The sequence below is a fragment of the Ovis canadensis genome, chromosome 2 (genome assembly GCF_042477335.2).
Source record: "Ovis canadensis isolate MfBH-ARS-UI-01 breed Bighorn chromosome 2, ARS-UI_OviCan_v2, whole genome shotgun sequence".
NCBI lineage: Eukaryota > Metazoa > Chordata > Mammalia > Artiodactyla > Bovidae > Ovis > Ovis canadensis.
The window spans coordinates 229761932-229775948 of record NC_091246.1 but is presented as its reverse complement, the minus strand read 5'-3'; the positions used below and the strand labels follow the sequence as shown (position 1 = coordinate 229775948).

At 38.4% G+C, this 14017-nt stretch overlaps 1 protein-coding gene across 2 annotated transcripts in view; it reads left to right on the top strand.

Moving 5' to 3' along the window:
* Positions 1 to 13345, top strand: part of PAX3 (paired box 3) — a 101627-nt gene extending 88282 nt beyond the window's left edge. For both annotated transcript variants that reach the window (XM_069579483.1, XM_069579482.1), the window contains exons 8-9: positions 12570 to 12816; positions 13311 to 13345. In XM_069579483.1, the coding sequence (XP_069435584.1) occupies positions 12570 to 12816; positions 13311 to 13345 (282 nt within the window). The remainder of the gene's footprint in view (positions 1 to 12569; positions 12817 to 13310) is intronic.
* The last annotated feature ends 672 nt before the right edge of the window (positions 13346 to 14017 follow it).

The following is a 14017-nucleotide window of genomic DNA, read 5'->3' as shown; positions in this document are numbered from 1 at the left end:
AACATTTGTTAATCCTGAAACTTATTAGGGAGATGCATTTTAGTGTTAATATGTATACACCAAACTCAAGACTGCTTTTGATTTTGCTTGTCATTTCTTGGACCACAGTGTTCCTAATTATCTCAAATTCCTTAGCTGCAAGGCAAGATGAAGGATCTGTGTCCATCGAAGGTGTAAGGGTTTACTACAGATCAGTTTGTTATGTGAATGGGGTACCATCCTTAAGAATGCTTGTGATGGATACTCTTCTGTTTCCTATAGAAAGAATGTCCCTTTCATTGTGGCACGGCAATTTCTTGACCTTCTTTTGTACTGTTGATGCATGTGAAAGCAGGAAGACTTCCCCTCGTGGCAGCTCCTGTTTCAGGAGAGCTATTTTTCTGGACATTTTGGGCACACATCCAGAAGCTACTTGATGCCAGGCCATTTGTTCTGTCCATTTCACACACAAGTTTGCAGATCCTCTGCCGTCAACTTACCTTTATCATCGTGAAGGAGCAGGCAAGCAGGTGGCCTGCCACCAACTCATTTCCCAACAGAGGCACTTCTTTGCTTTTCTTTTTTTTTTTTTTTTACAATTTCCAGAGATTCATCGGTGGATAGAAAAGAGTGCTTTTCATTAAAGAGATTGGTTGGGTGTCAAACAAAGCCTGGAGAGAGAAAGTGGCAGCCTCTCTGAAGCTTCAGCCTCTTTCTGCTTCATTTCTAAAGCAATTCATGAGGTGCAGAAGCCTTACATGTTTATGAAGGCTCAAGGATATTTATGATCATCAATAAGCCCATTTCAGCTATACCAGAGTAGCCGCTGACCATTTGCAGATTTCCATTTTGCCATATTAAGTTTTCAAGATGTCCTGCTTGGTGGTGAAAACATTGCTGCTAATCCATTTGTTGAATCAAGGCAGGCTGTAATTGACATGGTGCCTTTGGTTTTTCTCCGAAATCTGTGGTTGCTACCCTTAAAGAGTATGAGGAGAGCACTGGTTTATATCAATTCTAGCCACAGCCTCTTGTGTTAGTTATCCAGAGTTAAAGAATTGTGAGAGAAACAAGTCCTTGGCCAAAATCTCCCTTTTTAAGAGAAGAAAGGAGCAGCAGCCTCCAATGACTAAATCTTAACTCATGTCACTGAAATGAGCCACGAGAAAACCTTTCTTGCTGAATTAAATTTGTATGTGTATGTGAATTATATTGATTTAAATAGAAATTCTATCAGCTGCTTTCTCTTGTACATTGAACAAATCAAATGTAACAACCCCATGGTTTTTAGGTCCATTTGAATTCCGTTAGCCATCAAGGAGAAAAAATTGAGTGTGATTGCTTGGTTTATAATTAAGCTACTAGAGTAAAAAGTTTTTCTTTGTAATCAGTAAAACATAGGAAAGCCGTGCTGGATTCTAGTGTGAGGCCAATGGCCTGAATCAACCCTTTATATGTGGTTGGAATGCAACGTAAAGCTTTTAATTTATTACTGCATTCGCAAAACGGCAATATCTACAGAAATCTGAATACTTGCATATTTATTCAATTAGAGGCTGAATGTGTGCTTTGTACTGCAGACGCAGAAGACTGGATTCAGTCATTAGTTGTGTACTATTTTTTGTTGTTTTTTCTTTTTTTTTTAAAAAGAATCTGTCTCTGCAAAACAGTCTGGGTTCCATCAGAGGCGTATATTTTTCAATGTGTAGTATAATATTTAAAAATTACTCTTGACATTTAGCTAGAGTTCAGAGAACTAGAGTTTCTGAGATTAGTGATTGCGTTGTCTCCACTGATCAATGGAAAAGATGATAAATTCGGGAGACCCTTTGAAACAGTGCATTTTGTAGAATCAAAGGGTTGTTCCTACTTTGTAGGGAGTATTTCTTAGCTGTGAGAGGACTGCAGGTATTATTTAAAGAAATAACCGTCTTTTTTTCCCCCCATGAAATACTGACGTCTCATTTTGCCCTGCTTGCATTAAAATGTCTAATTAGATAAATACAGATTAAAGGTATCACTTCTCGGCCTTTTGGCGAAGATGAAATGTAAAAATCCTCAAAAGAAATGACCCTCTGTATGTACAATTCCACGGGAAAATTTCGAGTTCAATGTCATCCCTTTTGTGATGCTTCTAGGCAGAATTCCTTTAGTCTCTGTTGATGCCACAGTAGTGTGTTTATACCTTGTTAAAACACATACCACACTGTATTATAATATATCCATCCCTCCTCGGACCATGAGCTTCTAGAGGCATGATACTAGGTTGTAATCATCTTTGAATGCCTAGAAACCAAACAGTGTCTCATAATAAAGGCTTGTTCCCAAAGTGGGCTCTGTGGAATGGTGGTTTGAGGAAAAAAGATTTTGAATCAAAAATCTGGTAAATATTTCAAATTATATCCCTTTATCTTTCAGAGTCCCCGTGCATATTAGCCTACTAAAGGCTCTGACAAATCTTGCAGTATAAAAACATGTTTAACTTGGCATTCTCTAATTTGACTATGGATCCCTTTTGCTGAGTATCAGACTACTAAGTTTTGAGGAACATTTTCTAGGAAGTGCTGAATGAAAGCAGTGGAGAGTAGAGACCCAACTCATGATTTGTCCATTTCTAGAATTGTTCTTTATATTTTTCACTAGTGAATGTTTCTTCTGATAATGTCTGATGTTATCTTCTGCTTGAATACATTATCATCCTCTGTAGGTGACCTTAGGGGAAAAAGGGGTAATTTTAGAAAAGAAGCTATAAACTGCTAAATAATATCGATAGGTATGAAAATGAGTGAAAACAGAGAATTCCTGTTTAGTGAATTGATGGCGATGTGGGTGTAACTCATTGATCTCAGCAGGAACGCCAAAGTCAAAAGCACTAGATTGCAATACTTGACAGCCAGTTATAAGCTGTGTGTCTTGAGGCAAGCTGCTTAAACTGTCTCATCTTCTGTTCCATTCTCTTGTTAAACTTGGAAGGTATTGAAAAAGAATCACCCTATAGAACTATGCTGAGAAACATAGTACTTAAAAGAACTAAATGCATTTTGGTAAAGAGATAATACTGTTTGTTGCAATAGAGCTTTCATTATTGTTTACTTAAAAAAAAATCATGTGGGCCTCTGACAAAAAACCATGCTTTTGTTTGTCTCTGATGAAGAAGGCAAATGTGGAAGCTGAATACCATCAAAGGAAAAGCAGTTTCTTGGTGACTGGGGTATTTTCAGTTATTCTACTTAGACATTTTAAAGGCCCAAGGACTCATAGTGGTATCCATTCAGATTGCAGTCATTGTAATTAATATACCTGGGATCTGATACTGCCCCAACATGCATTGTACAAAAATTAGTTTTGTTTGAGTAATTCAGATCACCTGTGGCTTCCCAGGTGGCTCAGTGGTAAAGAATCTGCCTGCCAATGCAAGAGACACAGGAGACTTGGATTCGATCCCTGGGTTGGGAAGATCCCCTGGAGGAGGAAGTGGCAGCCCACTCCAGTATTCTTGTCAGGAATTCCATGGACAGAGGAGCCTGGCAGGCTATAGTCCATGGGGTCTCAAAGAGTTGGACATGACTCAGTGACAGCATGCACTATAATGAAAACAAGAGGCAACCATCCTTCGTTGCATGGGGCTAAGAGTAGGGATGGGACAGGGTTGTCTTATTGTTTCCTATTCTTATTCTTGTTTTGATTTATTGAAATGTAATACTGACATTCCCAGGTGGTGCTAGTGGTAAAGAACCTGCCTGCAAATGTAGGAGACCCAAGAGACACAGGTTCAATCCCTGGGGTGGGGGTGGGGGGTGGGGGGAAGAATCCCTGGAGAAGGAAATGGCAATCCACTCCAGTATTCTTGCCTTGAGACTCCCATGAACAGAGGAGCCTGGTGGGCTACAGTCCATAGGGTTGCAAAGAGTTGGACATGACTGAAGTGACTTAGTAAGCAAGCAATAGTGACATGAACTCATTTTTCAAAAATCAGTGGTTCTGCTTCTGTGATACTAGATAACCTCAAAGGCGGGAGAATCTGATGAACTATACTTCTCTCTCACCAACAAAGGAGAAAGTTAGCTAAAACAACAGGTACAATAGAAAGATTTTAGAAAGCAAAGGACAATCTTAAGTAATTCTGAGTTAACTGACTGGGGAGTACTCTTTTATCACTAAATTACAAAGATTCTATTTTGTCAAGATCTGTAGGAGCAGAGTTCATTTCTGTAGATAAAAGAACTATCTATGTACATGGGCTCTGAATCTTGCCAGCTACTTCAGGTTGCCTGGGCAATAGGAGACAGAGCCCCTGCCTATTATAATCAAGGACACAAATAAGTTTAGAGGTGAAAAAAGCATCACCATGTCTTTATTGGTCCAGTGTCTCTGGCATTGTGAAGGTGGGGGGATTAAAGTCGGTAGGATTTTAACTTACTGGAATAGTAGCTTCTGATTCTTAGAAGACTGCATTCTCAGATGTTGTCCCATATGTATACAGTTGTTACAAGTTTCCAAGCATTTTAAATGAAAGTTTATTCTGCCTTAACACAAAACCCTGTGAAACAGGCCAGAAAACCCTTCTTGAAGGGTAGGTTCATTCTCAGACTTTTGTGAGGCTGTGATCTGTTAACCATTTCCCATGGTTAATAGGAAGAGTTTCCCTGATAGCTACTTGTTAAATCAGTATCACTTGATCTTTTCACTTGGCTCTTTTCTCTGTCCTGAGGCCAAATCGGAAGGTCCGTTTCTGTAGTCTTTAGGCTTTTAGTAGATGGAGTCTTATGACATGGGCTTTGGGCAACCACAAAAATATTTGTCTACATCACACATGGTCTGGAAGAAAGAAGAAATTTCATTGTTGAGCTGGGCAACTTTTTCCTCCCTTAGTAGAAAATGGAATGTCTGCCTTCCAAGTTTGTGGGGGCATTGGAGATGTAGTATAACCGAGCATCCTTCTGCTTCAGAGGGGGCAGTGTTGAGGCCCTTCTTTCTAAAAGGTAATGTGGATGCTAGGTTATTGTAAGGTTGTACGAGAATCTCAAACAGAACTGGGCAGTTAGGATTCAGTAAGGTGTGCATTTTATGAATGGTTATTAGGGTGAATCAGCCCTGCATGTCCTTGAATGCAGGCATAGTTTATAGGCAATTAGAATTTTAAATGCCATTTCATTGAAGGACTGTGGAATGCCCAGGTGTAGAGCTTTTCCCTGTCTATATTTGGTTTCTTAGGTCTCAAAAGGTCAATTAATATTTAGCAAACGTGTCCAGAAGTAGTCATGAAATTAAACCAAGATATATGCTTGATTTTCCACAGTCATGTTTTTTAGACAGGTTTTTGAAACAATGATAGGTTTGAGTACTTACTCTTCAGAGGGCTACTGTGGTGGTGAGAAATTTCCTGAAAGGAGAAGAGTTAACAGCAGGTAATGTCATTCCTCCCAGAAAGAGTTGGAGACTCTCTGTGCTAAGTGATGAATGAGGGTATCTGACCCACATGTGTTTTACATTAGAATGGAACATTGCCCTGACATCGTTAGGAGCATTTGTCAAGATTCCCTGGACAGAGCTTCTGTAAATTACATGCTGCAAATGTGTCAGGGTCAGATAAGAGGATATCATTAACTCCCTCAAGTTTACTCAGGGCTCTGTCAGTCCATCTTAATATGCTAACGGCCCACAATTTTCCTTGAGCCGTTTTGCTGTATTTTTCATTCATAGAAGAAAAAATATGTATGCTATCCCCTGCCCCCCCCCCCAATATCACACATGTTCTTTTCTCATAAATCATATTAATTGTAGACATGGTCACAAAGCATATTAAATGCAGGCATGCGTAAATGAATTAAAACATATGAGAATTTTATTACAGCCCATGGTGGGTCTAACATAGTCAAATAGCAATTGTATTAACCATAAGTGTTCATTTAGGTGAAATGAGCTTTGTCTTAATGGGCTTTATTTTATTGATAATAGATGGACACGATATGATTGTCCATCATTGTCTAGAAATACACTCTATATGTATGTGTATATGTATATATGTCTCTTGCAAGCCGTTGCTATGTTAATTTTCTGCCTGCTGCTGCTGCCAGGTCGCTTCAGTCATGTCCGACTCTGTGCGACCCCATAGACGGCAGCCCACCGTCCCTGGGATTCTCCAGGCAAGAACACTGGAGTGGGTTGCTATTTCCTTCTCCAATGCATGAAAGTGAAAAGCGAAAGTGAAGTCGCTCAGTCGTGTCTGACCCTCAGCGACCCCATGGACTGCAGCCCACGAGGCTGATTCCGTCCATGGGATTTTCCAGGCAAGAGTACTGGAGCGGGGTGCCATTGCCTTCTCTGAATTTTCTGCCTAGATTTATAGTCATCAGTGTCTAAAGAAGTCTCTGTTGCTATCCATTTGACAGTTTAGGTCTATTGAGAAAGAGATATTGTAAAGAACTGATAAAGTAAAAATCATTCTGTAACTGATCACAGACTTGGAGATTAAAGCACATGTAACACTTAAAAGTTTAGCTTATACAGTACTTACAGTGCTTTTTTCAAATAAATCTTGGAAATGTATGTACCATATGAACCACACTTGTCTGGCACTCTTACTTTTTCATCATGCATGAAACAGCTACTTAAAAATGTTAGCTAAGGATTAACATTAAAGAAAAATTTGAGTTGGCTAAAAATTTCATTTGAGTTTTTCTGTTTGGGTTTTTAAATGTACAGAACAACCTGAACAAACTTTTTGGCCAACAGACTAAGTATGTATTTGGCTGGATATGTTACATGTACTAGTTTTCTTTCTGGTTAGGCAGAGGTCAGCCATGCCCTTCCCTAACTCTGGGTGGGTGAGAAGGTCATCATCCTTACCTTAAGAGAAACTTCTGCCTTAAGGCAACTTCCTTCTTACAGCTTTCAAACAGAGAGGGCAAAAAAAATCTAATTATTTAGATGCTAATCAACTGCAGGATAATTCCTAAGGCATTTGAATCTGAAGACAACATTTTCAGAAAAGTCTCCACTGTTTAAGTTTAGGTTTAGGTAATGCCTTAAAAATATAGTTGCTGAAATTTAACTATCAGATAAGTTCAGTAGCACCCGTATTGAAAAATACACTTGCATAAACATTTGGAATTTTTGTTTGGTTCTGGAAATAAATTATATCCAGATTTTAAAAGTTTAAAATCATTAGATTTTTAAGAAAAGTGTAGAAGCTATTAAAATAAAACCTCTGTATCATACAAAGCTGTAACTCACAGTGGTTTTCCAAAATGCAACTAAATGTGTATTAGTAAATGTTAAGTTAGAAGAACATCTGATTACTTAAGAGCAAAAAAGAAAATAAAGACATGAACCAGGATTCCTGCTAAGGAAAAAAGAAGTGCTTAGACGTACACCATAATATGCTAAATCATTTTAGATTTCTGATAAGCTCTAAGCACTTTTAACTGATGGCAAAATCATAACACGTAAGCCAAGACAAATATTTTCCAGACACATTGTTTTAAATGTAAATCTTAATTTGGCTCACAGTTTTTTTTTTTTTTTAATCTTTTATATTTAATCTTACAATAGGAAAATTAATTCAAGAAATACGGCATGAAGCAATTGTAAAGTTAGTTTTTCCTGAACCATATAATCTTCCAACCAAGATATAAACAACCTATTTGGAATTCTGAAACTTGAGAATGAGTTTAAAAGGATCTTCAAAAAAGCTTCTAATAATAATGGGAATGACTAAGGAACCGGCAGAAGTCCCGGTTGATGATTCTAAGGTTTGAATTTATTTTTAAAGGTTGTCCATAAAACAATTTAGAAATGACATCTGGGAAATATTTACCAGTATATTTAATAGATTTTTTGTTTATATGCTTCTCCTTAGAGTTGTACTCAACTAAAAGTTAAAAAAAAATCCTCCTCCTATCTCCCTTCCCAAGGAGACAGACAGATATCTTTAGAAAAGGAATAATTTTCTTGTTCATTGCTGTTCCTGGACTTATCTGACATTTAATAAGAATGTGACTGGTGTTCAGTTGACAGAACTGAGCAGCCCTGAGTATTTTTTTTTTTATTTGAAATTATTTGTGAAAACCAGGCGATTGTGTTTTCTTCTATCTCAAATTAAAAAATAAAATCAGGGAAAAATGGCCTGTAGTAGAAATACCTTACTGATAGCTTATGAGGAAAAAGCCCCACTTTGCAACCAGTGAAGATTTTATTTTAGGCTTTGAATTACAATTTGCTATAGGAAAAGCATTTATGAAAAAGATCCTGACAATATTCTTTAAAATATGACTGGAAGACATTCTGTGACCATATTGGGGGAGTTCTAAGAAGTTCGTTTCCCAACTTAGTGCAGCAAAAAGAAATTTCCATAGCTTCCCTTGAACCACATGGAATAGTAAAATTGCTTTCAAAGAAACGTACATAAAAGTGTAATAGGACCCTTCCACAGAGAATTGAGGTTTTAAATTATGTTAGGGGAAAGTAATACATTTTGTATTGATATAGTTATTTTTCTTTCCTAACACAGATTTCCTTTTTGATTTTTAAATAAGAAGTTAGTAAAATGATGTATATACATACGTTTTCTCAGCATGAAACATTGAAATTAATTGTGTTAGTTATCATCATTCATTAGCTTCCATTTCAGAGCAAATGTAGGGTCGTATTAGTGCTTCTTTCTCCATCTTTATACAATTCCTGAGAAAGAAGTCATGGTTACAATGTGTGACTATCTCAATGGAAAGAAAAACTCATGGGAGACTATCTGTCTCTTGGGCTTGCTCAGGGAAGTCAAAGGGATAATGGGTCTCTGGTCCTCTTTATTTCCTCACATTAGCCTCTGGAAATATTGGGCTGCTGAGCTAAGGGCAGCTGCTGATATAGGAGCTGTCACTAGTTTCCGGTGTGTGACATTGGTAATAGTGACAGGAGGACCTAACAAGCATCCTTCTTGTTCCTCCTGATTGGATCAGGACCCAGGATGTCTTCAGGATACTGTGCCCTGGCACCTTTAAGGAACTCTCTTTCCTTTGCCCTAGAATATGGCCTTGGAGATAATACCGTATCTTCTCCATCCATCAGTAGATAATGTTTCAAGGTCTTCCTGTCCTAAGGTATTTTCTAATTCAGCAACTCCAATAAGTTGCTACAAAAACAGCATAAGTTGAATTTTGCTTCTCGGAGGGACTCATTTCTTCTCTTTTAGGGTCTTCATGTATTTTTCCCCACGGACAAAGTTATTACTGCCTTCAAAGTTTTGTAAACAAAAGATATATGGCAGAGGATTAAAAAGCTTATCACAAAAATGTACATATAGCTCATGGGAGAGTGGGCACGTTTTGAATAAAATTTTGCTCTTACTCTTCACCTGTAATGGTGCATAGAGTGTACCATTTCTTCCTTAAAGTGATATACCGTTAACAGAATTTCAAGTAGTAGCTTCATGAAGAACACTATTAAAAATATATTTCTTTTTTATCCAGTAACACTATATTTTTCTTCTCTGATTTGATATAGTTACAAAGTTGCTTTTCCTAAGTGCTTTTTGCAAAAAACTTAGCACAGATTATTTACACAGTAAATTATTTGTGTCCTGTGTTAAAATCCCCTTTCATTAAAACTATCATACTTAAAATTTTATTTTTTATTTTTTATTGGGGTGTAGTTGATTAACAATGTTGTGTTAGTTTTAGATGTATAGCAAAATTATTCAGGTATACCTATAGCTATATTTATTCTTTTCCTATTTAGGTTATTACAGTGTATTGATCTCTACAGCAGGTCTGTGTTGGTTATATATTTTAAATATAGCAGTGTGTATATATCAATCTCAAACTTTCAGTCTATCCCTCCCTGCCCACACTTCCCTTCTTATAGCTGTAAATTCATTCTCTAAGTCTGTAAGTCTATTTTTATTTTGTAAATAAGTTCACTGTATCATTTTTTAAGATTCTTCATATCATCTGATGCTTGTCTTTCTCTGACTTACTTCACTTAGTATGATAATCTCCAGGTCTATCCATGTTGCTGCAAATGGCATTATTTCATTCTTTTTAACAGTTGAGTAATATTCCTTTGTATATATGTACCACATTTTCTTTAGTTGTTCATCTGTCCATGCACATTTAGGTTGCTTTCATATCTTGGCTATTGTAAATAGTACTGCAATGAACACTGGGGTGCATGTATCTTCTTGAACTATGGTTTTCTCTGGATATATGTCCAGGAGTGGGATTGTTTTTTTTTTAAGGAATCTCCATACTGTTTTCCATAGTGGCTGTACCAATTTACATCCCCATCAACAGTGTAGGAGGGTTCCCCCAAATGGTACATTTTTAATATTTTTATTAAATATTTTCCTTATCCACTCTTGTCCATTAGGCTGGCATACAAGGAGGTACTCCTGATTTGAAAGGATTGTGTTTGGTACTGAGCAACTTCTGTTTTAAAGACTTTTTTCTTCTAATAGACATTTGTAATTTGGGCTAAAAGAAAATTTTTAATAAATTAGTATATCAACTGACCTTTACAAAATTTCCCAACATATCATAAAATCACCTATATGAGCTCAAAGAAAGGCAAACAAACAAACAAACAAACAAACACAAACCTAGTATAGGTGGAAGAACATTCAGGAAATAAATGCCTTTTGCATTATGTTTAGGTTTTTTTAAATGAGAAAATGAAGTGATCAACTTACTGTAGATAGTATTATATGAGAGCCCAAGTTCTGGTGACTTTCATCCTCCTAGAGCTGGGAATACTATTGATTCTTCCCTTACTTTGTGACTCTCATTTTCCTTAATCCCCAAGAAAACAGAACTATGCTCTGAAACATGTAATTATTTTTTTTGAATATAATTTTAGAGATTTTGAAAATTTTCAAGCTCAAGAAAATTTAGATCCCTTGGAATGTCTTTTAAAATTTGGGAACCACTGTGTTGCTTGCCCTACACTGGCCCCCCTTCCCATCGGCTCACACATCTTACACGAGAACTCAAGTGAAGGGAGACAAGGAAAAGGAGCACAGAGACTTGGGTGTGTGGCGAAGGGGGAGCTGAGGACGACTAGAGGAGGAAAGCGTGATCCATAGAAGGTGGTGAACAGATTCTCTTTTGTTTTCTTACCCCTTCCCCCCCTTTTTTTGGTCTTTTGGGGCTAATTGAAGATGGATCAGTTTAAAGCTTTGTTTCAAGAAGATTTTGTTTAGCTCTGAGGATTATGCAAACCCTTCCCAAAGGGGATTGTGGCCTCACTGGTTTTGGAATCTAATTTAGGAAGCTTTCTGGAATGCAAGATTCACCCCTCCCTCCTGCACCTCCATCCAGGATTCTGTGTCCTGAATTACCTTAGTGGGTAACAGAGGCCTCTAGTCAAGGTAGAATTCCATTACTGCCCTCTCGTCTTGCTTTTATTTGTGCGTTTTCATCTCCATATGCTTCAGACTTCCTAAAATACAGAGGGACTAGGATGGAAGTATTGTGCCGTGGTGGGCCCCTGCATTGAAATACTTTGTGAGCCGGTGAAGCTCTTTACCCAGCAGTCTATTTCTTCTGCGATTGCTTTTTGAGCCCTGCCACCGACTTGTACGAAGCTGAGAAAAATCACTTCCGTTCTTGGGTGGCAGTTTTCCAGCTGCAAAATTAATTATCCACTTGCTTCCATCACAGTGTGTTGTAAGGGTCAGTGAGCCTGAGTTTGCGAAACTCGTCACCGTGCTAATCAGAAAGTTGTTCTGTTATTACAGTTTTGTTTTTTTAAAAGTTCGCTTGCTCTCCAGGGTTATTTAAAAAGCCAAACGGACTTCTTATAATATGTTTGCATTTCAGGCTTTTTTTTTTTTGACACTTCTTATGAAAATGTTAGTTTGGAGAAGAAATGAAAGGATTAGGTAAATGGAGGAAGTTATTTGAAGAATCATCTGCCTGATAAGTGCTAAGAACTGTTAGGGGCTGAGAATATAAGAATCAGTAGTTCACTCCTCTCAGAACACTCACAATTCAAAGTAGGCGACCAAGTGTTAATTGCACAGTAAGAAGGATGGGGAAAACACAAGGGAATGTCAGAGGAGTACTTTATTTCTAACTACTGAAGGATGGCCAACATAAGGAAAGTAATTTTCTTGAGAGGGAACGCTATGAAAAAAGACAAAGATCTCAAAATACACAAAAAGAATTTGATTTAGATTCATGTCACTTAAAAACAATATAAGCAAATGCCTGTTTAAAATGACACGTGACATTCCCAGTTATAACATGGTTAAACATGATTCAAAATGAACAGTTACAATTTCTCCCTTCTTCCATCCTTCTGTCCCTGTGTCCCTCCTTCCTTGAATTTCCAGCCTGATCTTATCACTAGGGGCATGGTGTCCGCTCTCTTCCACCCTCTCTCCTTCTTTCTGAAACTGCAGTCCGATGTTATCACTGGGCATGATGTAATAGCTCTGCCACTTTGAATTGAGGTTACCCTCTTCGGGACGGCCCTCTCACAGCAGATTTCCAAAGAAATCATACTTGGCCTTTTCCAGTTATCCCTTCAGCTACAGGCTAGGGTCTGGTCCTCCCTGCATTCTCACTTCTTCCCCATCTGCCTGTTTATTTTAGGTAATGGGACTTCTGACCAACCACGGCGGGGTACCCCATCAACCCCAGACTGACTACGCGCTCTCGCCTCTCACTGGGGGCCTGGAACCTACCACCACGGTGTCGGCCAGCTGCAGTCAGAGACTAGATCATATGAAGAGCTTGGACAGTCTGCCGACTTCCCAGTCTTATTGTCCACCCACCTATAGCACCACGGGCTACAGTATGGACCCTGTCACGGGCTATCAATATGGGCAGTATGGACAAAGTAAGCCTTGGACTTTCTAGGGAGTGATTATTCCTGGAAGAGTGAAACACTTTAACTCTTCCTGGAGAAAGGGGAGCTGCCAACATGATTAAGCCTTCCATCCCGGTATCAATTTTGTGGCAAAGCCAGCTGGTTGTTCCAGCAAGGGCTTCCTTGTATAATTATTTTCTTAACTGATGTCAACAACCTCTTGCGGTTATTAATTGCTGAGACGTGAAAGCTGATTGCCACTAGGTAAAACACAAGTGTTGGCCCAAACGAAATAACCCCTGGCATTAGAAACACATGTTCTTAATGAGGTCAGCTCAAGGATCATATGGGGTATAATCCCCAGGACACAGAGTTCTGTCAAACTTGTCTCAGGAATAAAAATATTAGTCTCGATCCTTTGATACCCCGGTATTAAATATGACATTGTCAGCCTGTAGCTGATTTTGCCCCTTGCTGTGAATTGTCCCAGCCTGACCTGAAAAGCTGCGTGTGTTTCCTTACAGGTGCCTTTCATTATCTCAAGCCAGATATCGCATAAGTGAACTGTCCACTTGGAGCGTAAACTGGCCCTGTTTCCGGTCTCCACAGCCTAGACATGAAGAATCTTCTCAGAAAAAAAAAAAATTACCCTCTTGGGGGGGCAGTCTCGACAGGAGACAAAGGAGAATGATTGATTTTCTTTCTCCAGTAGTTGGTTTCAAATTCTTTTGAACGTGTCGAACAAAAGCAGTGGAGAAAAGGAAGATCCGGAACAATAAAAGACAAATGCAACATTTTAAGGCAATGATTTAACATGGCTACATATCAAATATCCCAACTCTAGTGCAGATGATCAAGGAGCTAAAACATTCCATTTGTGTGTGTGTGTGTGTGTGTGTATGTGTGTGTGTGTGATTTATTTTAACTGGTTGGATAAGCAGAACATTCTGAAAATATAGTCGGAGAAGAAAGTAGAACAAGTTTGACGTCGATGCTGACACTTCGACAACTTTAAAACTGCTCGCTCCATGAAGCAGGAACGGAGGAGTCTTTGACACACTGGAAATGGATATAAGAATAAGTGCCACCGTTTTTAGGAAGTTAGACTAGATGTAAAGGACGTCCCCAATAAATTATTTGTTATCTTACCCTCATCTGTAATTCGGTTGTCAATATACGTCCTGGGTGGACACGTTGCTAACAGGATGGGAGGGTGGGGAAATCCAGGCGG